This window comes from Ambystoma mexicanum, chromosome 5q (assembly GCF_040938575.1).
Source record: "Ambystoma mexicanum isolate Mex_15411 chromosome 5q, UKY_AmexF1_1, whole genome shotgun sequence".
Classification (NCBI taxonomy): domain Eukaryota; kingdom Metazoa; phylum Chordata; class Amphibia; order Caudata; family Ambystomatidae; genus Ambystoma; species Ambystoma mexicanum.
Window position 1 is genome coordinate 896,256,491 of NC_090933.1, and position 24,224 is coordinate 896,280,714.

The window sequence follows — 24,224 nt, forward strand, 5'->3', positions numbered from 1 at the left end:
TCTGTTTTGAGGAATATAGTTTTCTATTTACAATGGAAATCCCATGGGGAGCTTAGCAAGACATCCTCTGAAATAGCTGCGTAATTTGAACGGCGCGTAAGAGAGAATAGAATGTCAGGAAGGATTTACATAATGGTTTGGCAGTGGGGGCGGGAGGGACCTAGAAAGGAAGAGGGATGCACATGTAGAGCAGAAGTGGGGATTGGGAATTTTTGTGCATTTTCCCATCACCACAGTAATTGCCAAAAGCTGCTTTATTGCGGGAATGAGTTCCACAGTAATACAAGGCAGCAGCAAGGTGACGGTAGTATGTTTTTGTGGAAACTATCGCAGAAATTAAAGGAGGGGGTAAAAGAGGGGCAACCGGCCATGCTTTTTTGTTGTTGTATCAGAGCAGCATGGACAATGTATTTGGCTAAGGGATTTGGTTGTTTTTCAGTAAGTGGTATACAGGCCACAGCTTGTGTGGGAAGGGACAGCGTTCTTAACTCTGATTTCGCCCACTCCCGCACCTATTGCTAATTCCATGAGCACATATATGAGATCACAGCAGCAAACGGTAAGATAAGAAGTGACATCTAAAGGCGAGGGAGACCCTCTGAGTTGAGATTCTTGTCACTTCCTACACCCGTTGAGTTTCCTGTGTTTTTTTTTATAGATCTTATCTCGGTCTTCACTAAACATTTGTGTGTGCATTACTTTCAATATTTGTTCCATGATCACTTCCTTTATAAACCAATGTTAATATAATTTCAGATTTGGGTCTACCACTAGAAAGTGCATTAAGAAATAGGCCTATTTCAAATATATTTTGGGAACATCATTCATCCCATAATTATGATGAAACTGCTAGACTGTCTTTGACTGATTACACAGGGTTGTAAAAAAAACGAGCGTAAAGATTTTTCCATATCAATATCACACATAAAATATTGGACCCACTGTTCGTAGGATGCGTAGGCTTTGTCAGGGCAATCATTGATTGAAACACTAAAACATATTGAAAGTGAAGCAACATTTCCTTTAGGAGTGAAGCTTTTCAGCCATTTTCTATATAGCACTTGGCTGTTATCTGGGATACTGTTATGGTGTTGCTTGCTGGATGGAATGTGATGATGGAGTATGGAGTGAGTAAGAATCTGATGGGAATGCTCATGTTCTGAGAATGTTATTACTGTTTACTTGTGTTGGGATTCCACAGTGCAGCAGTTGGAGAGCAGCTGTCTTAGTTGTGGCTGTGCTTGGCTGTGCTGGGGGTCCTTTTGTATATAACTCATCAATAAAGCCTTTGAAGAAGCTAAAACATTTGCTGGTTGTCGTGATTTACATTATCAACAAGGATTTCCCAGTTTAGACCCCCAGCACCTCCACCAGAAGCCCATACTGTTTCCCCGACGGTCAGCATTGCCACTCTGTCCCCGAATATGCAGCGTCCGACGAGGGATCAGCTGGTGTGAGCGCGTTGTCGAGTGAAAGCCCTGTGATCTATCAAGTTAGTGTCTGTGTACGCAAACGCTGTCCACAGCACTGCCCAACCCTCTTAGAAACGTAGAGCACAACACAATCAGATCTACGTCCTGCGCTGCCCATGGTCCGCAGAAGAATGCCTGCAATGCAGCGTCACTCACTGTCTGCTCAGGCCCCTACGCGTCGGATGTCAGCCTGTTAAAAAAAAAAAAAAAAATAATTCCTTGCATCTTGAGATTCGTGAAGAACCCTGATCTTCGAAAACTCGCACAACTGCCTTAAAAAAAAAGTACCTCATCCACTTGTGGAGAACCGGCAGCCCAGGTGTGCTTCCCAGTACTCCGTATTGGAAAGTTGTGCATGTACGTAACCGCCCGTGTCAGGCGCATGCGCAAAGGGATCAAATAAGCATTCACTGCAATTGCTTACCCTAATTAATGACATAGATGCGCACCGAACAAAGTTAATAAACGGGGTACGAGCAAAAGGTGCCTACACTGTAGATAAAGCAGAAAAAGTGAAATAAAAAGACATTTTACACCCAATGTTGAGAACATAAGCACATAGGGAAGGAAAGAAGATGGCACAGTGGGGGTGAGGAACGGCTGGGCAAGAATTGAACAGTGGAAGCAAGCACAAGGGAGACAGAATGGCACAGAGGGTGAGGAAACACTGGCCAAGAAAGGGACATCGACAAGGAGATACCAGGAGGCATACAGAAAACGCACCAGGTAACGGCCACATCAAGAAGGGTTTTTGGAAGAGCATAGAGGCGAAGAGAAGATGGCTATGCCGGGAGTAGCAGGACCACCCATGTTCATGTCTACACCTGGTCCTGTAAAGATAAAATGGTCGCAGTGGAGAAAGGGATCCATGCATTACATCAAAGCTGCATGTGGTTCTTATTCCGATTGCAGATGCATTTTTTGGGATACGAAGGGCAGAATATATTTGAGACTTTGCCGCAGCTTCCAAGTGATGGTGGAGGGGATTCTGCAAATGAACTGGAGAGTGCCCTGCTCAGATTGGATTTACACTTTAATCCAAAAACAAGTACCATACTGGAACGATACAACTTTTGTATGTGTGCAAGAGCAGGGCAAGTCTGTGGAGGAATATGTCACAGCCTTGCGCTATCCTGCAAATTTGAAGATTCTTTTGACGAGCATATCCGCGACCAATTTATGACTCATTAGTACTGAAACAAAATCAGAGAAGAGCTCTGGTTAAGGGATGAACCCACACTTGAAGTTCTGGACATAGCAAGGAGGGTGGAATACTCCTTTGCATGTGTGGCGAAATTGGCAAAGAAGAAAAGTGCTGGAGTGAAGCCAGAAGTATTGAGTGTGGGAGAGTCCAAACAGAAGTAAAAAGCCAAGGACAGACAGAGTATTTGAGGCGGAGTGAATATCAAATACAATAAGCCGAGAGGGCAAAGGAAAGAAGAGCGATTGTGCATTCGATGCACGAGCAACTCCCATTTTGCAGTATCACTGATGTGCTCGTGGAGGAAAACCACGTGTGCAAAGTGTAAGATGCGAGACATTTCGTGAATTGCTGTAAGACCTATCAGTTCAATCAGAAGAAGGTCTTCTATGTCAATGAAGAGGATAGTCAAAAATCATCGGATGAGGAAGAAGCATGTCCAGTGGAGAACATCACTGTTAATAGTGTCAAAGTTGTGCGGAATGGGGAAAGAGATGATTGCGAGCATCCGTATGCCACTGTCAGTGTGAATGGTAGACCGGTGTTAATGATGGCTGATTCAGGGTCAAAGTTTTTGTTATGTCTAGAGAGGTGTTTGAGGAAGGAGTAAAAGGGGATGTGGCAAATTATTTAAGACCAGATATCAAGCCGGGAGACTACAATCAAGATGGAATTGACCTTCTCAGGTATTTCAATGAATTTAAGGGTCGGCGCAGTGAAGGGAAGATTTATATGACCAAGAAGGGTCTCGCACTGCTAGGGTGGAGTGAACAGAAAAAGATGAAAAAAGATTAGACCCAAACGAAGATTAACAGGTTTTGCAAGTGGCATGTACTGTAGGAGAAACGTTTGGAAGGGTATTCAGGAAGGGCGCTGAGAAAATAAAGGGGGTGCAGCACCAAATCATCGTAAGGATGGGAAATGTGCCCATTTCAGCCAAACTGAGATCTATTCCTTTAGCCATAAGGCAAGGTGTGAAGAAGAAACTCAACAAGTTGTTGCAGTAGGGTATCGTCGAGAAGGCAGGAGGAGTGAAGACGCCTCCCTTAGTTGTAAAAAAAAAAAAAGAAAGGATCAGGGGAGTTGCGGTTGTGTGTTGACCTGCGCAAGCTGAACAAATGTGTATTAGTGGTTTGACATCCCCTACCCAATATGGGGGAAATGTGGGCCAAGGCAAGGTGTTCTCAAATCTTGACATGGCCTCGGCCTATCACCAAATTGAGTTGGAGGAAGGATGTCAAACTCACTGCTTTTATCACCCATGAAGGTGTCTTCCAGTTCTGGAGGATGCCGCTTGGGCTAGTGTAAGCCTTGTCTGTCTTTCAGAAGATCATAGACTGGTTATTTAAGGGAGAAAAGAGTGTTTTCAAGATGATGTGCTCGTATGTGGAGAATCGGAAGAAGAGCATGATAGGGTGGTGGACAGGTGCTCAGGATCTTTGAGGAGAAGGGAATCACCCTTAGGGAGGAGAAGTGTAAATTTAGAGTGGATAAGGTGGAGTATTTAGGACATGAGGTGTTCAGGAGTGGCGTGAAGCAGAAGGAGTGTTTAGTAAATTACATCAAGGAGGTGAAGCGTCCTGAGAGTAAGGCTGAATTGAGGTTAGGGATGACGGAATTTTAACAAACTTGTTAAAAATTATGCAAGCAAGGTAATTGAAATGATGAAGCTATTGGAGAGAGGTGAGGAATTTGTGTGGGGTCACAGATGTGAGGAGGAATTCAAGGGGATAAAAGAAGAGATTGATTTAGCTAGTCCTTTGGGTTGTTTTGATACACAGCGGACCAGTATAGTTACTGTTGATGCAAGTGATGGTGGGATTGCGTTATCGCAACTATGTGATGGCGAGGATGATGAGATTATTGCTCATGCTTCTCGTGGGCTGAGAGGGGCAGAACAAAATTACTCCGTACTTGAGAAGGCAGCACTTGCATGCCATTGGGCTGTGGAAAGGTTTAAAAACATGTTATGGGGTACGGACTTCATTATCAGAACAGATCACAAGCCTCTGAAAATTATTTTTGAGAATAAAGGGCTGGATAAAGTTTCAAAATAGGTGTCCGGCTGTGTCACAAGGATGCAGTGTCATCAGTTCAAGATGCAAGTTATTCCTGGGAAGGAAAATATATTGGCAGACAGCTTATCGAGGTTGAGTGTACCCATCAGTGCTGGGAAGGAGGATTGTGATATGGAGATGGTGTTTGTCAATGTCGAAGGAATTGTGTTCAGGGAGGAGCGGATGGTAGAGGCCAATAAAGATTTTGCGCTTTTGCAGGTGATGGCATATGTTGAATCATCGGTGTGGCCAAAAAGTGATTTGAGGCAAACTGAGAAGGCCGTTTGGGAAGTGAAAGACTAATTGAGTATAGTCAATGGTGTTGTATTCAGATGGGAGCATGCTGTGGTTTACGGGATTTACGGGAGGGCATCACGAGTGGGGTGATCGATTTGGCCCATAGCGGGCATCTTGGGGTTACCAAGACGAAGGGTGTGTTGAGTAATTACTGGTGGCCCGGATTCGACGGGGACATAGAAAGAAGGCTAGGGGAGTGTCCATTTTGTGCCAGATCAGGAAAGGGGTTGGAGGTGAAGAAGCAGCCCCTTATGCAGTTCAACGTGCCGGCGGGTGTGTGGAGTGAGCTGGCCATGGATATTATGGGTCCTGTCGATCTCGGGTATGGAATGGGAAAGTATATTTGTGTTCGATTTATTCTCTAGATGATGTGAGTTTAGGATTGCTGGAGATATTTCTGGGGAGAGCCTGGTTAAATTTATTCAAGAGGTCTTTGCAACGGAGTGTGTACTTGCAGATAATGGCACGCAATTTACGGGAGGATATTTTGTAAAATATCTTAAGGAGTGTGGTGTGAAGCACAGAAGATCAGCTCTAAATCACCTGGAACCCAACGGCATGGTGGAGAGAATGAATAAATGCGAAATGGAGAGTATTTGCATGGCTGATGCGTGTGGTTATGATAAAAAAAGTTGCTATTCAGGAGAGGCTGTATGCCATGCGAATGTCTCCTCATTCCATGAAAGGAATGTGTCCCTTCGAACAGATGAGGATGCAACGAAAAAATAGCACTGTCCCGCGTGGTTGGGGAGAAGTAGAGAATCGGCCTATGTTGTGGATGAGGTGAGAAAAGATTTGAAGAAAAGGAAGGAAGGGTGGGTGATGAGAGAAAACAGGAAGAGAGATGAAAAGGAATTGAGGATTGACTGTGGAGATATTGTGAGAATTAAGAAGGGCGTGATTAAGAGGAAGGGGGAACCATTGTATTCCAATCCTTTCAAAGTGGTGGCTGTACTTAGAGGTGCAGTCCGTGTGAGTGGAGGTCGGGTATGGAATAAAAACAGGGTTGCGTTTGTGAAGAGAGGTGATGCGTCAGGAAGGAGACTGTAAACGGAGGGAGATGTGTTATGGTGTTGCTTACTGGATGGAATGTAATGGAGTGTGGGGTGAGTAAAAATCTGATGGGAATGCTCATGTTCTGAGAATGTTATTACCGTTTACTTTTGTTGGGATTCCACAGTACAGCAGTTGGAGAGCAGCTGTCTTAGTTGTGGCTGTGCTTGGCTGTCCTTTTTTATTTTTATTCTTTTTTTTTTTAACCAAGTTTATTTTTGGGTCGAAGGCATACAGGTAATTTCAACATAACATTTGCCATCAATTATTATTTAGGTTCTGTGTTTTACTTGTGTTCATATCTTACAGTTCGTAGGTGTGCACTTTGCCTTCTAGGATTTTCAGTTTTCAATTTTTCCCCCCTCTCGTCTGCCGCCCCCCCCCTCGCTCCCTCCTTCCCCCCCTCCCCCTATAAATCCCTCTGCCCCTCAACTTTAACCATTATTTTACACTTTGGAGTTCAGTCTATTTAGGATCTGTTCCAGACGTTAGTGTCCCGACGTCTTTATGTCTGGAAGAGTTCAAATGACATGCGTGTTCCGGAGTAGGCGAGGTTTGAAGAAATGAGCTTTTCTGTCCCTCACATGTTCATGGAGTGGGTTCCAGATAGCTACGAATTTTAGATATTTTCCGGCACTGATAGCACATATCTTCTCCGTAGCCATTACTCCCCAGACCTTGATCCACCACCATGCTGAGATTGGGCCCTCTTTGTTTTTCCAGTTTTGTGCAAGGGAAATTCTTGCTGCTGATAGTAGGTGAGTAATGAGCTTGGCTGTCGTTCCTGACATTGCATATTTACCTTCAATAAGGACTCCTAAGAGAATTGTTTTCGGAGATCTCGGCAGCTCAACCACTGAGATGTCCTTTATGTGGTTTAGTATTTCCTTCCAATAGGTAACGGCTTTGGGGGATGTCCACCACATATGGAATAGGTCTCCCTTCTCACCGCAGTTCCTCCAGCAGTTTGGTGAGTATGACTTTGTGATTTTCTGAATGCGGTTCGGGTACATATACCATCTGAGGAATAGTTTGGAAGCGGATTCCTTTATCGTAGTGCATCTGGAGGTGTCATGTGCACGTGCCCATATTTGGTTCCATTCCTCCTCTGTTAGTGGCTCTTGTATGTCTTTTTCCCAGTTCATTTTGTATGTGAGATTGTCGGTCAGCTGATCGTTGGAGAGCAGTCTGTAGAGTCTGGTGACCCCCTTTGCCGTATTGCCTTCCTGCAGAGACAGTTCTAGGCCTGATGGCATACTCGTGCCAGCTCTCTTCACCATTGGGCGAGTTATCCAGTGCCTTATTTGAACATATCTATAGAGCTCATTTTCTCCTATATTGAATTTCTGCTGACAGTCTGTGAAGAGTAACGGAGAGCCGTCTTTGTGCAGGTCTTTCAGGTACATTTGCAGTGACCATTTCGTAATTTCTAACAGCGCACCCCTAGCCTCTCGGTATTCTTTTCTCCGGCTCAACAGAGTTATTAGGGGGGCTAATGAGGCTGATTGTTCACCATCCTTTATGGTTCTCTGGTTTTGCCCACCTCAGCATTGGTGCTAGTTGTGCATCTGTCTATTTCTGGAACTCCCAGGCCGCCCAGGATGGGGAGCACATTAGGATTCATTTGTGGATCCTGGGTTTTTTACTGTGCCATATAAATTTGAATATCGTGTTTTGCAACTCTCAGACCTTGGCTGGCGGTAGTGAACTTATTACATAAAGGAGACGAGGGAGAATGGTCATTTTGACAGCTGTGATGCGGGTGAACCATGACGGCTCCTGAGATTCCCATCTGAGCATGTCTTCTTGTAGCTGTTTCCACAGCGGGATTGTTTGCCTGATATAGATTGTGTGGTTCTCTAGAGATGTGGCTCCCCAAGTATTTCAGTTTTCCCTCTAGCCAGCCCATCGGGAATGTGTTCTCCAATGTCTCAGTCACTTCTCTCCTTGCTGTTAAGTTCATGGCTTTTGATTTGGAGAAGTTTATAGAGAACGCTGAGACCTGTCTGAGTTCCTCCAGTTGGGCCATCGCTTTAGGCATCGTATTTTCTGGGTTTCCCATGAAGAGCATAATGTCGTCAGCATACAGCGCTATTTTGTGGGTTTCCTGACCAATCAAAACTCCTCTGATGCTAGCATCTTGTCGGAACTGCATTGCGCATGGCTCCGTCGCGAAAATCAGAGGGGAGAGTGGGCAGCCTGTCGCATGCCCCTTCTGATCTTCACAAACTCTGTACTCTGTCCATTGATCCTGAAACTTGTTGATGGGGTGTTGGTAATTGGCGAGCACCATCTTGGTAAATTCTGGGCCACAGCCAAAGCGCTCCAAGATCAGTTTCAGATAGCACCAATCCATGCTGTCAAAGGCCCGGGTACCATCCAGGGCTGCCACTGCAAACGTCCGTCGTGTTCATCGCCCTGCATCTATGACGTCTACTGCCCTTCTGATGTTATCTTGCGTGTGTCGGTCAGTGATGAACCCCGCTTAGTCATCGTGTATTATGTTCGGCAGGATTTTCATTAGACTAGTTTCTAGGATTTCCGTATAAGTTTTTGCGTCTGTGTTCAGCAACGCAATGGGACGATAGCTCGCACAGTTGTTGGGATCTTTACCTGGCTTCCGGGGCAGTATAGTTATAGACCTCCCCATATCAAGCGTGACCTTTCCCTCTTCTCTGATTTGTATTATATAATTTTGTCAACGGGCCGTGCAATTGGGTGAAGAATGTCTTGTAGTAGCCGTTGCCTAGGCCGTCTGGCCCTGGAGTCTTGTTTGCTGGTAGTGCTGAGATGGCATCGCTGATCTCTTGTGCCGTAATTGAATTCCCAAGATTAGTTCTGTCTTTCTCTGCAATCCGGGGTAGCGGGAGGGTATTGATGTAGGTGAGTTGGCGTTCTGGGTCAAGGTTCTCGGTATTTACGGTTCCTCATGAAATCTATTCATTATTTCTTTTGTCAAGCTCTGCTGTGTGGGGTTTTCCGTAGACGTCGTTTAGTTGTACTATGTAGTTCCAGGTTTTTTGCTTTCTCAATTTTGCTGCCAGAAAATGATTCGCCTTTCCCCCATGGATATAATAGGATTGTTTTGTTTCTATCAGTGATTGCGCGATCCGGTCTGCCGGGTGAGTCTCCAGTTGAACTCTGATTTTCCAAAGCACTCTTAGGGATTTCTTCGAACCGTGAACTTTGTTTTGGGCTTTGGCAGCTTTCACCTCTTTTTGTAGTTGGTTTGTCACCAATGTTCTTTCATGATAGTACGCCGCTGCTTGTGACATGAATTCTCCTCTGATCACTGTCTTTCCGACATCCCATATTACCCCCCAGGCAGTTTCCCCTTTGTGGTTTTCTTTGAAGTAGTTGTTGATGGTGGTCTCCATATGGGCCCTTAGCGCTATGTCCTTCAGGAGGATTTTGTTTAATCTCCAGGGTGGTTTTGCTCTGCTCCCTTCCACCCCCCAATCAACACCCACCAACACTGGCGCATGATCTGAGTGATATTCCACTCCTATTTCTACTTCTGTTATTTGCGAAACTAACATTGAGGATATTAAGATCAGGTCTATCCTGGAGTATCCAAGGTGGACGGCTGAGTAGTGGGTGTACTCTCTCCTGTCTCTGTGGAAGAATCGCCAAGTTTCAATTACTCCTAATTCTCTGAAGAAGCGACCCAGAGCCTGTCTGTTTTTCTGATCAGTTTTTATTGGGGGGAGTGTTTTGTCCAGCATTGGGTCCATAACATAATTGAAATCCCCACCTTCTATCAGTTGGCCCTCGCACCAGCTGCCCAGTTTGCCCAGCAGATCCGTTATGAACACAACTTGGCGACTGTTTGGAGCGTAAATAGATATGATTGTGTACAAAATCTCCTTTATCAACCCTTTGCTCCCCAGGTACCTGCCCTCTGTCTTTACAGGTTTGTAGTTTTTTTTAAGTCTAGTGCCCTCCCAATTAGTATAGCTACTCCCCTTTTTTTCTCTCCACTTGAGGCAAAAAATTCTTGTGGGAAGGTACGATTGGCCATTCTCTTTTCGTCTTTAGGAAGGAGGTGTCTCTCCTGTAGGAGCCCAATCGCCGTCTGCAATGTTTTCAGCCGGTCTAGTATCACACGTCGTTTTATTGGCGAGTTCAGGCCCTGTACATTCAGGGATATTACCGTTGACGCAGCCATTTTTGTGTGGGAGAAGTTGCGCTGTTACAGGCTGGAAATGAGGTGCTCCGGTAACTTTCACGTGTACCTTTTCCGTTCCCTGGATCTCTAGCTTGTTCTGTCAATGTGCCTCTTGGTACCTTTGCTCGTCCACCAGCCCACCAACTCTGCCTCTTTCTTCACTCTTCCCAGATGTGCTGTTCTTTACCTTATGTGCGGATTTTGTATGTTTCGATGTGTTGTAGTCCGCCATTATTGTTCTACGGTTGTACATTCTCTAGTTAGTTGGGTCTCCTGGTGTTCTTCAGTCACTAGTTATTCTCCAGCATTGGATCTTTCATGGATTCACATGCTTAGAATATTCCCTGTCGTCAGGCCGGGAACCCTCGGTCTCTTTTTAAAAGCGTTTTCCATTGGAAAAAACGCAACACTTTTGTGTCTTACCGATGTCCTTTTGGGACGCTTACGCATGACCCAATAAGACGTAGGGTATAAATAGCCCCGCCCCGCGGCTCCATTCAGATTTTAACCTCCAAAGTAGAGGCAATAACCAGGTTTGCATTCAGGGGAGGCTGGCGGGCGCATGTGAATCCATGAAAGATACCAACACTGGAGAAATGGAGTTATAGGTAAGAAACTACTCCCTTCTCCAGCATTGGATCTTTCATGGATTCACATGCTTCGAATAGACTACATAGCAGTATCCCTATACCTGGCAGCGTGTAATGGAAACCAATACATTAGGAACGCAAACATACAATAGCAAGAAAAACATTAGCCATGGTAACATTGAAAGAGGCACCCCACTTGTGGGCGCTTACCTTACTGAATCAGGTGTTGTAGGACTGCACGTCCCATTTGCACATCTGCCCCATGCTGTTGCTCCAGGCAATAATGCAGAGTAAATGTATGCGGCACCGACCAGGAGGCCGCCTGACAAATGTCTGCCAGCGGAATCCCCGACCATAATGCCGCTGATGATGCAGTGTATCTTGTCGAGTTAGCCTTTGGACGCCTCTCCAGAGGCTTTTCCGCCTTAGAGTGACAGAAGGCAATAGCTGACGAAACCCAGCGCGATAGTCCTTGTTTGGAGATTGCTCTTCCCTTTACTGAGGGTCCATAAGCCACAAACGGCTGCTTTGTACGCCTGAATTCCTGAGTACGACTCAGATAAAACTTCCATGCTCTTTTGACATCCAATGTATTTAGAGCCTTCTCTGCCAGTGAGGAAGCCAAAGCGAATAATGCTGGTAGCACAATAGAAGAGTGTTTATGGAACGTAGTTGGCACCTTGGGAATAAAGTGAGGGTTAGTCGCTAACGCCACCTTGTCCTTCAAGAAACGGAAGTACGGAGGATCAATTACTAGAGCTTGCAGCTCCGATATTCTTCTTGTTGATGTAATGGCCACCAAAAAGGCCATCTTCCACGACAAAAACTTCAGGGGCGTCGACAACCTAGGCTCGAACGGTGCCTTCATTAGCCCCGACCGATGTGCTGTTCTTTACCTTCTATGCAGATTTTGTATGTTTCAATGTGTTGTAGTCGCCATCATTGTTCTACGGTTGTACATTCTCTTGTTAGTTGGTTCTCCTGGTGTTCTTCCGTCACTAGTTATTCCTGGCTCTGTTGCAGGACCTTGAACGTCCCTGTTTTTTTTTACTTTCGCTTTTTCTCGATTGACCATTCCCACGGTTTACCCGCGGAGTCTGGTGGATTAGGACGTGGTCGGTCATTTGGACGATCCTGGTCTTCCTCTAGCTGAAGAATTGAACAGCCCTCCTCGCAGGTAGTGATTTTCTGCTGCTTGCTCTCCCACGTGAAGGAGAGGCCGAATGGGTGCGTTCACCTGTATCGTATCTGCTTTGCTTGGAGTACTTTTGTGATTGGCTACATCATTCTTCTCTTGCGGAGCAAACTCAATGCTAGGCCTTGGTATAGTTGAATGTAAGAGCCATTGATTGTGAGATCATTGTGGGATCTTGCTGCTCTCAGTATGTCTTCTTTCTGACAGTAGGACGTTACTGCTATTAGCACATCCCTAGGTCTTGCTCCAGGGTCATTCTGTTTTGGGACAACTCTATTCGATCAAACCAAATTTGGTCTGGCTGCGTGTCCGGGAGCATGCTACTGAAACATTGTTGCATAGCGTCTGAGGTCACGGTCTTGGATCGTTTCAGTGAGGCCTTTGATCCTGATGTTAGATCTTCTTGAACGGTTTTCAAGGTCCTATGCCGGTAATTCCAAGTTGGTTGTTGCGTTAGCCAGCTGTTCTGGGAGGACGCTGTTCTGGTTAGATTCTTCTGCTACATTTGATAAGCCATTTTCGACTATATCTATTCTGCCCCCGAGGTCCGCCATTTCTCTGCTTACCTCCTGGAGGGAAGATTTCAGTTCCTCCTTCATCTGTTCCAGCTGGTTGTGGAACTTGTTAGTGAATCTGGCTTCCGTCCCCTTCAGACAATTTAGGAGTTACTCTTTATCTGACGCCATAGTGTTTGGTGGTGATGCCACTGCGTAATTGGGTCGTTCAGAAGGAGGGGGGGGGGAGAATCACTCTCCATTCGTCCTCTCTGACCCCAGCACTTTTCGAGTTGGCCCACCTGAGTTTTAGGCTGTGTTCTCGATTTTGACTGTCCGCTCCTTCCCCTAACCCCTGGCATCTGAGCTGCTCCTTTGGGAGCAGTCAGTGCTACTCGGAAGCAGCGGAGCTCTCTTCTTGACCAACGTGTATGTATGCCTCCTTCATTGCTTGAAACTGTTTGGTCGATTGATGTGCTTCTTTACTGTTCTTATTGTCTTTTTGTTGCGCTCTCTGGATCTCTGGGGCGCCTTGAGGTTGCACTTGTTTACATCCGTAGTGGTAGCTCCAGAGGAGTACTATGTCCCGTGCCCACTGTGTGTCCACTCAGTGTACGTGTCTGTTACGTGACAGGGCCCCAAGTTTATCTCAGTTCTGTGCCTGTGAGGATATCAGAGCGTGTGTTTGGTCCAGCTCATATATCTCATATGTAGTCCTCAAGCCTTATGGGGAGCTCTCCTCGGCCCGTGCGTTCAGACCGCTCCCACCCAGCGCACACGATAGACGCTAGGAGTGGGGGAGGCCGCCCGTTGGGGAGGGGAGTGCCGTCACTGTCCCAGGGAGAAGCTGGTATATGTCTCACGCTGCTGATGGTCCGGAGAGTAGCTAGTGGGCTGTTGTCGTCTTGCGTGACCGTCAATGCAGGCTGGCGGCACCGGTGATTCCCTCCTGCTGTGCGCTCTTCAGTATGTGTGCGCTGCAATTTCGTACAGTGTGTGATCCATGCCGGGGAAGCGTGCCATGTAGAGTAGGGCTGGGGGTGTGTGGATGGACAAGAGGGTCCAGCGCTTGCCATTCCACTAGCGCCGTGCAGTGATTTTGTGCCCCTCCAATCTCGTTACCAGTAGTGCTGAAGAAGTTGCACGGAGCGAGTGTGCCTCAGGGGGAGGGAGAGAATTTAGTTTCCCACGCCTTGTCGGATGGTCCCAGAGCCAGATGTAGGTCTGCCGCCACTTCACTGCGGGCCACACTCAGTGTCCGCCATCTTGGGAGCATTGTGTTGCAGCAAGGTGATTTACTCGTTGAGTCCCGTTCACCCAGTTGTGGGCTTCTCCATGTGGTGCCCAGACAGTTTAAAGAAGAAAACGTGTGGATAAGGTCTCATATAGTTTTCTTTTAAGAGGTTTTCTTTTGCTGTATCTTTGTGCCTATGGGGGGGCTGTGGCTGATGGTGTGCTTCTCCCACGTAGGTGCTTTGGGCTCCTTGATGATCTATTGTAGAAGTTGTGATGCTTGGTTATGGAGGGCAGGGTGTCACTGCGTCTCCTTTCAGCCGCTATGTTACAACATCACAGGTGATTTCTCCGGATTTCTTTTTTGTCCACCATGTCTCTCCCCAGAACGTGGGTTGTATGTGGGATTGTGGCAGTCTGGTGGGTGTGAGAGATGGTATATTGCTCTGGAAAGCCTCAGAGGTCTTACAGCTGTGTGGGGCTGGTAAGGCGTTTATGGAGCCCCTACTGAAGTGGGGAGATCATAGTGTCTGTGGTGGGCTGTGCATCCTGAATCCCAGTACGGATCACTGTGGTGGGTCGTGAGCGGTTAGATGGGAACCAATGGTTCATGTAGGGGCGGGGAGGGCCTCCTAGTCTTAGCGGGCCTTCTGTGCGGAGATGCCGAGCTGTGGTGTTCCAATGTGGGGTTGTTTATCTGTAGCCTGAGTCTTTCAGGCCGCCCGCCCTCCGAGACAGGCGCCTCCACTGGCGTTGCGTGTGATCGTGGTCGCGTGTTATGGGCCTGTAGCGGAGGGATGGGACGGAGTTGGCTTCACCTTCTATGTTGATGAATGTTGGAAGGTTGCGTACCGCAGCCTCAGTGCCCTTCTCCGGTGACTGTGCATGCGCTCTACAGTACATTACTGGAGCGCCTGCATGCTCTTCATGGCAGCATGTGTTGTAGGTGCCAGAGGCTCCATGTCGCTGCACTCCAGGTCCCCACAATCACCTGTTGGGTTGAGACAATGATGGAAGGTCAAACTGCTCTCCCACTGGGGTGCCGAGCGGCGGTTCTGCTCTCAAACTCACGTGGCGATCTGGGCTTGCCGGGAGACCTCTCTGGGCCGCGTTGAACACACGGTGTTACACGGGAACCACTGCACCAATTATTTCCATGCTTGGTGAGTAGGTGGACAACAGCTTCATACACCACTTGTCCAATTTTGGTGAAAAACCGGGCTGTATTTTGTAAGCATTTGTCTCTGGACCTCGGCTTGGCCACAGACCTTACGCACCGTTTGGTGAATTTTACACCAGCCCCTTGTCCACACAAAACAGTGTGTTTGTTCCTTATATTGTTCTCGCCATAGCAGCTCTTCTGTGGGCCCCCAGAGGATCAGTTTACAGGGTATCACAAGGTTGTACCAGTCTTGGGGTGTAATAAAAAAAAAAAAACTCTGAGCACTGTGACTAAGGAGGCCGAGGCCACGAGTTGGCATATGTGGCTCGGTTGGTCAGGAACCAGTCCCCCAGCCGCACTCGCCTCACGCCGCTGGGGAATAGCGCCAGTCCCGCACGGTCCGCTCCGGATCTCTCAGCGGGCTCCTTCGTAGATCAGCAGCGTTCACCAACTGATCTTCAATCCATTAGGAAATGGGCACTCGCATGCCAAATATGAGCCTGCGGCTGGTAGCACTCGCCTTTCACCTATATCCTACGTCTTCTGTAGTTACTGCCTCAAGAGGTGTGTGTGTAGTGGCTTGCTGTAGGAGTACTTCGATGCAGCCCAAGCCGTAACGGGAGCGTTCCGATGCGGGGAGAGGCGGTGTACCGCCGAAGGGCCAGCTCCTTCCTCTGTGTGGCCTGCTGCTAAGTTTCCTCCCTCAGGCTAGAGTAGGCATCGGCCTGTTCTTACTGGCGGCTCGCGTCCTGCAGTGTTTTCGGGGGATTTCTCAGACCGGATAGTGCAGCAGTCTTTCAGCGGTTCCCAGCCAAACCTTAATATCCGTCCCCAGTTGTTCATCCATCTGCTCTCGTATATATTTTGGTCGTGGGTGGCTCCAAAGAGGATTCATTCTTATTTAGGATTTATCTCGGATCGAAATTCTGGTTCAAGCAGCCATCTTCCACGTGCGCAACAGCACCCCCGCTGTTCTTTTATATAACTCATCAATAAATCCTTTGAAGAAGCTACAACGTTTGCTGCTTGTCGTGACTTAACAAATACTTTGTCATTATTTTTTAAAGGTTCTGCAGATCTCTGAATTGAATGGTGATTAAATATCTCAAGAGATTAATGATTATATTGGAAGAGGCAGTGCTCCAGATAAGATGTTGAAGTGGGAGTATTTTATTCCCTATTTTTGAAAGTTGGGAGTAAAATGATCTTTTAGAAAGTAAAAACATAAGTGCCAATGGGAGTATTTTATAAAGGAGTAAAAATATGTTCAACTGTAAAACTGATTTTTCTTTTTTTTTGTGGAAAATCCTTCTGTGGACCAAGTTATTCATGCACATTAAAAATACTTTTGACCTCTTCCGTGGTTATAGTAGTTTCTTCCTGTGGTACTACATGAATTACTTGGCCAAACCCATCAATGGATCTGTTTGGGTGAAACTGGGAACACAAGCTCCTTTGTCAATTTTCCTATTTTTTTATTGGGAGTGTTCTAATTCTGTCAGTCAAAATTAGATGCCCCTCGAACGGAAGGCAATGTAGGATACTTGGTTGGCTGAAGACCAACCGCCTCATTTTCAGTGTTAAGAATATATAGTTATTCATTATATAGTCATTAGCTTAACTATAGTGGAGCCATTTTAAGATGACCAAAATCGCCATTTTGTTTTCTCTTCGTTTTCTCTAACGCTGCCTCTTTGCCTCATGTAAAACTGCTTTGCTGAGATATTATTCTGCTTCAATGGTCCAAAGTTGTTAAAAGGCATGTTGAAACAGAACGCCATAAGCCAGACAGAAATGCCCGGTTCCCTCCCTCACGTATCCTTGGAGGCGAGGAGCAAGGCATTCTAATCAGTACACAGATGCCAGCGAGTCTCCCTAGAAGAATAGCAATGTATGGAACTAATATTAAAAGGTTTAAATTATGGTCTTCTTTGCGGCCCCCGTTCTTGAGCACTGAGTAAGCTGACCTCTAGGGCGTGAATAGAAACCAGGAGATAGCAAGGCCTGGAATGTGCCATCCCCCTACGCACAGCTTGTCCACGAAAACAGAAGCGTTGTGTTCTTTAAAATAAAGACTTGTCTGTAGGTCCGAGATTATAAACTGTTGCTAAATATAATGGTCTAAGGTGTCATATTCGTCACTATGGTCAATCATCGCCTCCAATTCAAAGGGAATGAATTGCGGGCGGCATCGAATGTGTCATTACTGATTGTAAGATGCCCATTTTGTATATATGTAACTGATATACGATTCTCGCTCTCTTGTGTCCCCCCCGAGGTCTGCTAGACACACGTTGCGGGACGTGGGACCATTTGGCCAACTGGGACTATTTACTTTGCGATAAACCCTTGATTTTGGGAATACAAACTTGTGTCTGGCGTATCAGTTTGTGTGTGGTGATTGTGCCTTGTTTCCACATTCGAGGGTCGATCAGGGGCCCCTTCAACTCCACATTTTAATTTTTGGGGAGTATTTGCGAATTTTTAGCAATTAAAAGTGGCCGATGCACCCCTTATCTGTAGGGCTGGGAAGAGGATACAATTTTAAATTACCCTTCATTTTTAATCGAGTAATGAGGAATGGCTGATGCGTAATTTTGTACTTAACATTTCTATGTTCATACCAATGCTTGTTATGAGCAATCCTTTTTTTCATTTGTTAAAGGTTTCATGGAAACCAATGCATACATGAATAGATAAAACTAAAACATGGAAGAATGGGTCTACTTTTGTATAGAGGAAGTTTTTACTTTTGCACCCAGTGCATGCTCATGTAGAAACCATTCAAATTCTAGTAGACTTACAAATGGAATGCTTATAAATGCACCTTTTGAAGCATTGTTTAAATACTGCAAAATAAAACCACACTTAATTTGCTAACACGTTTTGCTCATTTACTTTAATCTTTTAAATCGATGCTTATTCCTTCACTCCCCACACCTAAATAACGTATACTCGTGCTAGTAGTCTTGTAAACCTCAGGAGGGTTCATTATCACTGAGTTAATTACCTTTCTCCAGCAATTACCCTCTTATGGCCCACAATGGGGTTGGGTTGTTATCCCTCAATATGGATACCTCCCTAGCTCTATATGTCTACATCCTCTTAGGTGTGTGTTGCTGAGATTATTTAAATCAAACAAATATCAGCAGGAAAGTAGTTCTACCTGAGCATGTGAGGCTTTACCTGTCGTAGCCTTCGATTGCCGTACCTTGGTTTATCAGGTGAAGCAGAAAGTTTAGAGGCCCAAGGGTGTAAGGCGCTATATAAAAAGTGAATAGATAGAAAGGTTTTTGTTGTATTCTTCCACTTGTTTTGGAATGCGGGTTTCATGCATTGTGCTTGGTTGTACATAAAGATGGTACTTTCCAATTCTCAAATGTTTACCCCCTCTTAAACCTTGCCACCTTTTCTAATCTCACAGCACTAGTAGGATTGTGTGGATATACATCATACTAAATGTGTTTTGGGGTCCTTCACAATCCCAATACGTATTTTTGTGGGGGGTAAAACGCATTGTCAGTCAAAATTTATTTATATTCTCTTTGTATACCAATCATGACTTGTAAGAGTGGCAGGTGGTAAGTTGGTGTGCACCATGTATTCAAAAAAAGACGTTTCACACACATTCATGTGCGAAATGTCATCTCCGGAATACATGGAGAGTGAAAGCAGGCAGGACAGTATGGGCTTACCTAGGGGAAGGGGAACAGTGGGGAATGGTGGGTTGGGGAGGAGAGTAGACATGTAAGGGATGGGGTTGTGGCCGGGCTGGTTGGCAGCGGTTCACATGGGTTTCCCCGGATTAGTTGCATGGGGTGAAGGGCAGGAGTTCTGGGGTTGGGTTGCCCTCCAGAGATGGAGCTAAGAGTGGGGTATCGGGGACAGCAACAGGTGACGGAAGCATCGATTTTGCAACTCTTGTTGCTCGGCAATATATGTGCAGTGGGAGTTGCAAAATAGTTATGATGTGAAACGATCACGTACACGTAGGACCGTTCACTTATCAGAGGTTGTTGATGATTGGCAAAGCCAACAGTTTGAGCTTTTGTGAAGACGTGGGATAGGCATTTTCCATACACTGCCATAATGGCACTACCTGTCTATAAGATGGCAACAGCAGTGAAATGGTCGAAGATCTGGGGCATGTTGTGACAGTGCCTGGCAAATGGCAATCTAACGGCTGTAAAAAAATTCCAACTGTTGGCTTTTTTAGTGTTTTAAATTCAGTACATGTACAGATGAGAAAACTGACATTGCTCATAAATCAAGTTGCTGAATTTACGCATGGTTAAGACGCTTACTACACCAGGAGCTTGTTAACAGCTGCAGTTAAGCCATTAGCTTTCAGAAGACTGCTTAGAACTAACATGTTAGCGTCCCTTTAAAAGCACAGAGCTAGCTCGAAGATCCCAGTGTTGGGCTTTGGATGTTAGTGGATCAGAATTGCTTCAGGGACTAAAATGGCGACGGGTAGTGAATGGGGGCGGGGGCGAACCTGCGCCCAACCACAGGCTGTGCCCCTCCACACAACAAATTGCTCGTCTATCTTTACTTCCCATGCAAATAGATGTGTCTTATAGGCAGCACGTATAGCGACATATAACAGCCAAAACAAAAAATGGCATGGGTGGTCGCGTTGCTTGATTATGGCTAATATTGGTCTTTTATTTTGTGTATTGATGTTCAATGTTGTGACAACAAAATCTCTCTTGAATTGTCTGCAGGTCTCAGTGTGCTCTATTTTCTTTTCCTGGTGTTCCTGCTCTTCCTTAACTTTGAGCAAGTGAAATCTGTGATGTACTGGCTGGATCCCAACCTTCGATATGCAACCCGAGAGTCTGATATAATGGTAGGGAACTCCCTCGTTTGAAATATTTGTATTATAAAAGGCTTTTTCTGTGCTGGCTGCTTCATAGTAAGTCCATTTTGTTTAACCCCTTTTCTTTTTACTTTGCTTGCTTTTTCGGCAGTGAGGGATGACCTGTTGGTGGCAGGAGAGTAGCACGACAAGAATCTCACAAGTTCTTCCCTTCAGCATAGTTTTCCTCTGGGCACCCGCTCGTTATAGTTAATGTGTTCCTCTCACCTACCAAAATATCCCCAATGAAAACACGTGGCCCCTTAGTTCACAAAAAGAACATGAACGCACAGGACACAGTGGTTAAATTGTACACCACTAATACATTTGCATTTACTTTAAGAGCAGTTTAAGTATTGTACAAAAACTATACACAAACGAGCGTGCTCTTCGCCGTGCCCTTAACCTGAGGTCAACCAGTATTCCATTGCGATGCATGACCACTGCCAGACACCATATAATCCTGGTCGTACCTGCGAGCACTTTGGCAGGTTAGAATTCTTTTCTGCACTGAAGGCGAACCTACAGTTGGAGGAAAACGAGACTTGCTAAAAGTCTTGGGGTATAGAGAAACAGAAGGAGAAAAAAGGGTTCTGCCACCTTGTTTCTGGCAGTATTTGCTGTTATAAAGCTGTTTCCTGACACTATATACATTTCTCTAGGTGCAAATTAGCAAAGGAGTTACTTCCTTGCTTGGTGAATAGCATACAGCCCAGAAAGGCGGACTTAACTGCAATTCTCCGGTGCATTGTATCCTGACTCAGCCCTAACAATTGTGAGATGTATTTATATTTTATTTTTCAAGAGCCTGCATGTCTTATTGCGGAAACAGAGCATGGAGCACAGCAATTGGGGAGTGTGTGGCTATTGGAGGACTTCTAATTGTTAGAAAAAAGGCAATTTTAATACTCCTAGCTAGACGTTTTGAAAACAAATACATATATATATATTTTTTTCCTTTTCAAGGGTTCAGCTTTACTGCATGGACTATCACTAATAATGGTGAAATGTTTCCAACGCTCTTCTTAATGTTCTTCTTGTTATGCAATACTAGAACCTTAGGCTAGTTACAATAACTCCCGATTGAATAGGTTTGGAGGTCTTACCTGAGCAGACTGATATGTTCAACGGGAAAGCAAATGCTGAGCTCAAGAATCTCCCCGACCAATGCGTCAACCTCTCAACCGGTAGGGAAACTCAGCGTGAGAGGTACGCACCAGTCAGGGAAACCCTCTGGGGAAGAAAACCCTGGTCGAGCGCAGGATCCGAAGATTGGAGTGTGGTTTGAGTGTGGTTCGCAGGCTGATGACTCCTATTCGATCATGGCGTTGAGTATCGGAAGACTGCTTCTGGAGAGGGGAGAGATGAGAAGCGAAGAGATGAATAGTAGCAGTACAGGAAGGGAAATGGGTAAAAACAGGCAGGAGACTGATTTCCCTGACCTCTTAACCAGCCGGATTAGAAATACCAGGAGAGAAGCCGAGAATACGGGACACAGAGAGTGGTAACTGGAACACTAGTCTGTAAGAAGAAAGTAAAGGTAAGTAGAATCAGATCCTAAAATACTCGAAGAAGGAAGGGACTTGGACGAGAGTTTTTGTTAATACCCAGAATGCAGTAACTCGAGAACTCTGAGGCAGCGTTTCAGAATGAGACGCTAGATGAATCCGGGGAATATGTATCTGCCAAGAATGCTGGATAGAGGATCTGGAAGGTCAAGAGAAGAGGGGTTAGTAATGGTAGAGGTAGAGGCTTTACGAAGGATTGAGATTGCCTAGTTGCGAACTCACGGAGCATCCGCTAGCACAGTAGCGACGCGAAGAGCTGGAAGTCTCCATGGCCTATGAAGAGTCACGTGAGCGGTACGCCGTACCTCTGGCGAACGTGAGAGGACTGGAACGGCAATAGCGGAACCGTTCGTACTGCGATCCACCATCTTGGAGGTACCATTCCGAACGGAACCGCAGAGCCGGCTTCTAGACCAAAGGGACCAGCGCTTCGTGAGTGTAACAGTATGCCCCCTTCTCCTGGGGGGCGACCCTGGTTTCCCTGGATGCAACCTAAAGAATCGTCGGACCAGACGTGGAGCATGAACTCCAGAGGCCGGCTCCCACGTTCTTTCTGCAGGGGAGTACCCCTTCCAGTCCACCAAGAACTGTAGCCTCCCCCTCCGATAACGGGAATCACAGATACTGGCGACTTCATATTCTGGACCAGTATCGGTAGAGATAGGAGGAGGAGGGGTACAATCCGACCGGTGAAATCGATCCGGTACTGTCAACCGAATCTGGGAGAGGTGAAAAACAGGATGAATCCGGGACCATGACGAGGGCAAATCGAGCTTGACTGCCGCAGAACCCACCATCGATAAGATCCTGAATGGACCGAAGAACCTAGGGGATAACTTGGAAGGGACCAGATGCCGGGGAAGAAAGCGAGAAGCCAACCAAACAGTATCTCCCGGGCTCAAAGGTGGGACGTCTTGGCGATGTTTATCAGCAGTCCGCTTGGCCCTATCTTGAGCCATTCGTAATGAGACTCTAGCCGATTTATGTCCTTCTTGTATTTCGGAAATAAGGCCATCCACTCCTGGACAACTAGAAGGGGATAAAGGGACAGAAGGAACAAAGGAAGGATGGAATCCATAAGTACAATGGAAAGGGCTAGTATGAAGGGCCGAATGAAGGGCATTGTTATATGCAAATTCGGCTAAAGGCAACAAGTCCAACCAATTGTCTTGGGCGGCTGATGTGAAACACCGTAGATAGGCCTCCAAGGTTTGGTTAAGGCGTTCCGTCTGTCCGTTCGTCTGTGGGTGATATCCCGAGCTGAGAGCCCGCTTGATTTCTAAGACTTGGCAAACCTTTTCCCAAAACTTGGAGGTGTATTGAGGGCCCCTATCGGAGACCACTGTGTCCGGTAGGCCATGTCTGGAGAAAATTTCAGAAAGGAAAATCTTAGACATTTCCCCAGCCCCAGGCAGCTTGTTCATGGGAGTGAAATGTGCCAATTTCGTAAGATAATCAATGGTGACCATTATGGCGGTCTTGTTGCGTGAGGGAGGAAGATCTACTATAAAGTCGGTAGAGATCACTTGCCAAGGTTTCTCTGGAATCGGCATCCGGGTGAGCAGCCCCAAAGGTGGAGTTCTGGGATTCTTGGATTGGGAACAAACGATGCAGGCTGCTACATAGTCCTGTACATCCTTGCGGACTTCCGGCCACCAAAAATATCTTAGCACTAGGTTCAAAGTGCCTTGAACGCCTCGATGCCCAGCGGCCCGAGAGTCGTGACACATTCGTAATACTTCATGCTGCAACTCTGAAGTAGGGATGAAGACTTGCGATTTGTGAAAGAAAAAGGAATCGTCCTGGGAAAGATGGTAAGTACTGGCTGTCTTCTTGCAGGCGTCAAGGTTAGAAACCGATGCAGTCCTCAATTCGCTTAAGAAGTCGGTGATGACAGCGATGAATCTTGCTTTGGGGAACAATTGTTCAGAGCTGAATTGGGAGACAGGAACGTCCTTACGAGAGAGAGCATCCGCCCTCTGGTTTTGTTTTCCTGGAAGAATAGTGAATTCGATCCGGAATGGAAGGAAGAAATACGCCCAACGTGCTTGTCGGCTGTTGGTTGTATGTGCATTCTGTAGGACCCTGAGATTTTGATGATCTGTTCGTACCACTACAGGAAAGGGTGAACCTAGTAACAAGTGTCTCCACTCTTCAAACGCCCTTTTTATAGCCAACAATTCTTTTTCGAGCACAGAGTAGTTCTGTTCCGAAGCATTGAAGGTTTTAGAAAGATATGCAACTGGTCTTTCATCTCTTTGGTCGGTTTGTTGGAGTAAGACCGCGCCCAGAGCATGATGAGATGCATCAGTTTCCACAAAAAACTGTTTATTCTGGTCGGGGGTAATCAAACAGGATGCAGAAGTGAACAAGGATTTAAGTGTTTGAAATGCAGAATCGGTGGATTTATCCCAAACAAACGGAATTCCCTTCTTTAACAGTCGAGTCAGGGGCAGAATAATATCCGAAAAGTTAGGGATGAATTTCCTATAGAAATTAGCAAAACCTAAAAACCGTTGGATCTCCTTAACGTTAGAAGGTATGGGCCAATCAACCACAGCGGAGATCTTTTTTGGATCCATGGAAATGCCTTGGGCTGACATCACAAACCCGAGATAGGTTACCTGTCTTTGGTGAAATTCACATTTAGATGCTTTACAGTACAGCTGATTTGACTGCAGTCGTTTGAGTACAGTTTCTACATGTATCAGGTGTTCTTCTTGAGAGTAGGAGTATACTAAGATGTCGTCTAAGTAGATGATTACAAAATGGAATAGAATATCTGCGAACAGATGGTCCATGAAACGCTGGAACACAGCAGGTGCGTTCACCAATCCAAAAGGCATGACGTGATACTCAAAATGCCCAAATGG

The 24,224-nt window shown here is 46.0% G+C and overlaps 1 protein-coding gene across 1 annotated transcript in view; it reads left to right on the plus strand.

Annotated features, from left to right (window-relative positions):
• PTDSS1 (phosphatidylserine synthase 1) overlaps nt 1-24,224 on the plus strand; it is a 1,048,798-nt gene that overhangs the window by 401,417 nt on the left and 623,157 nt on the right. The window contains exon 4 of the mRNA XM_069621400.1: nt 19,650-19,774. Within this exon, the coding sequence (XP_069477501.1) occupies nt 19,650-19,774 (125 nt within the window). The remainder of the gene's footprint in view (nt 1-19,649; nt 19,775-24,224) is intronic.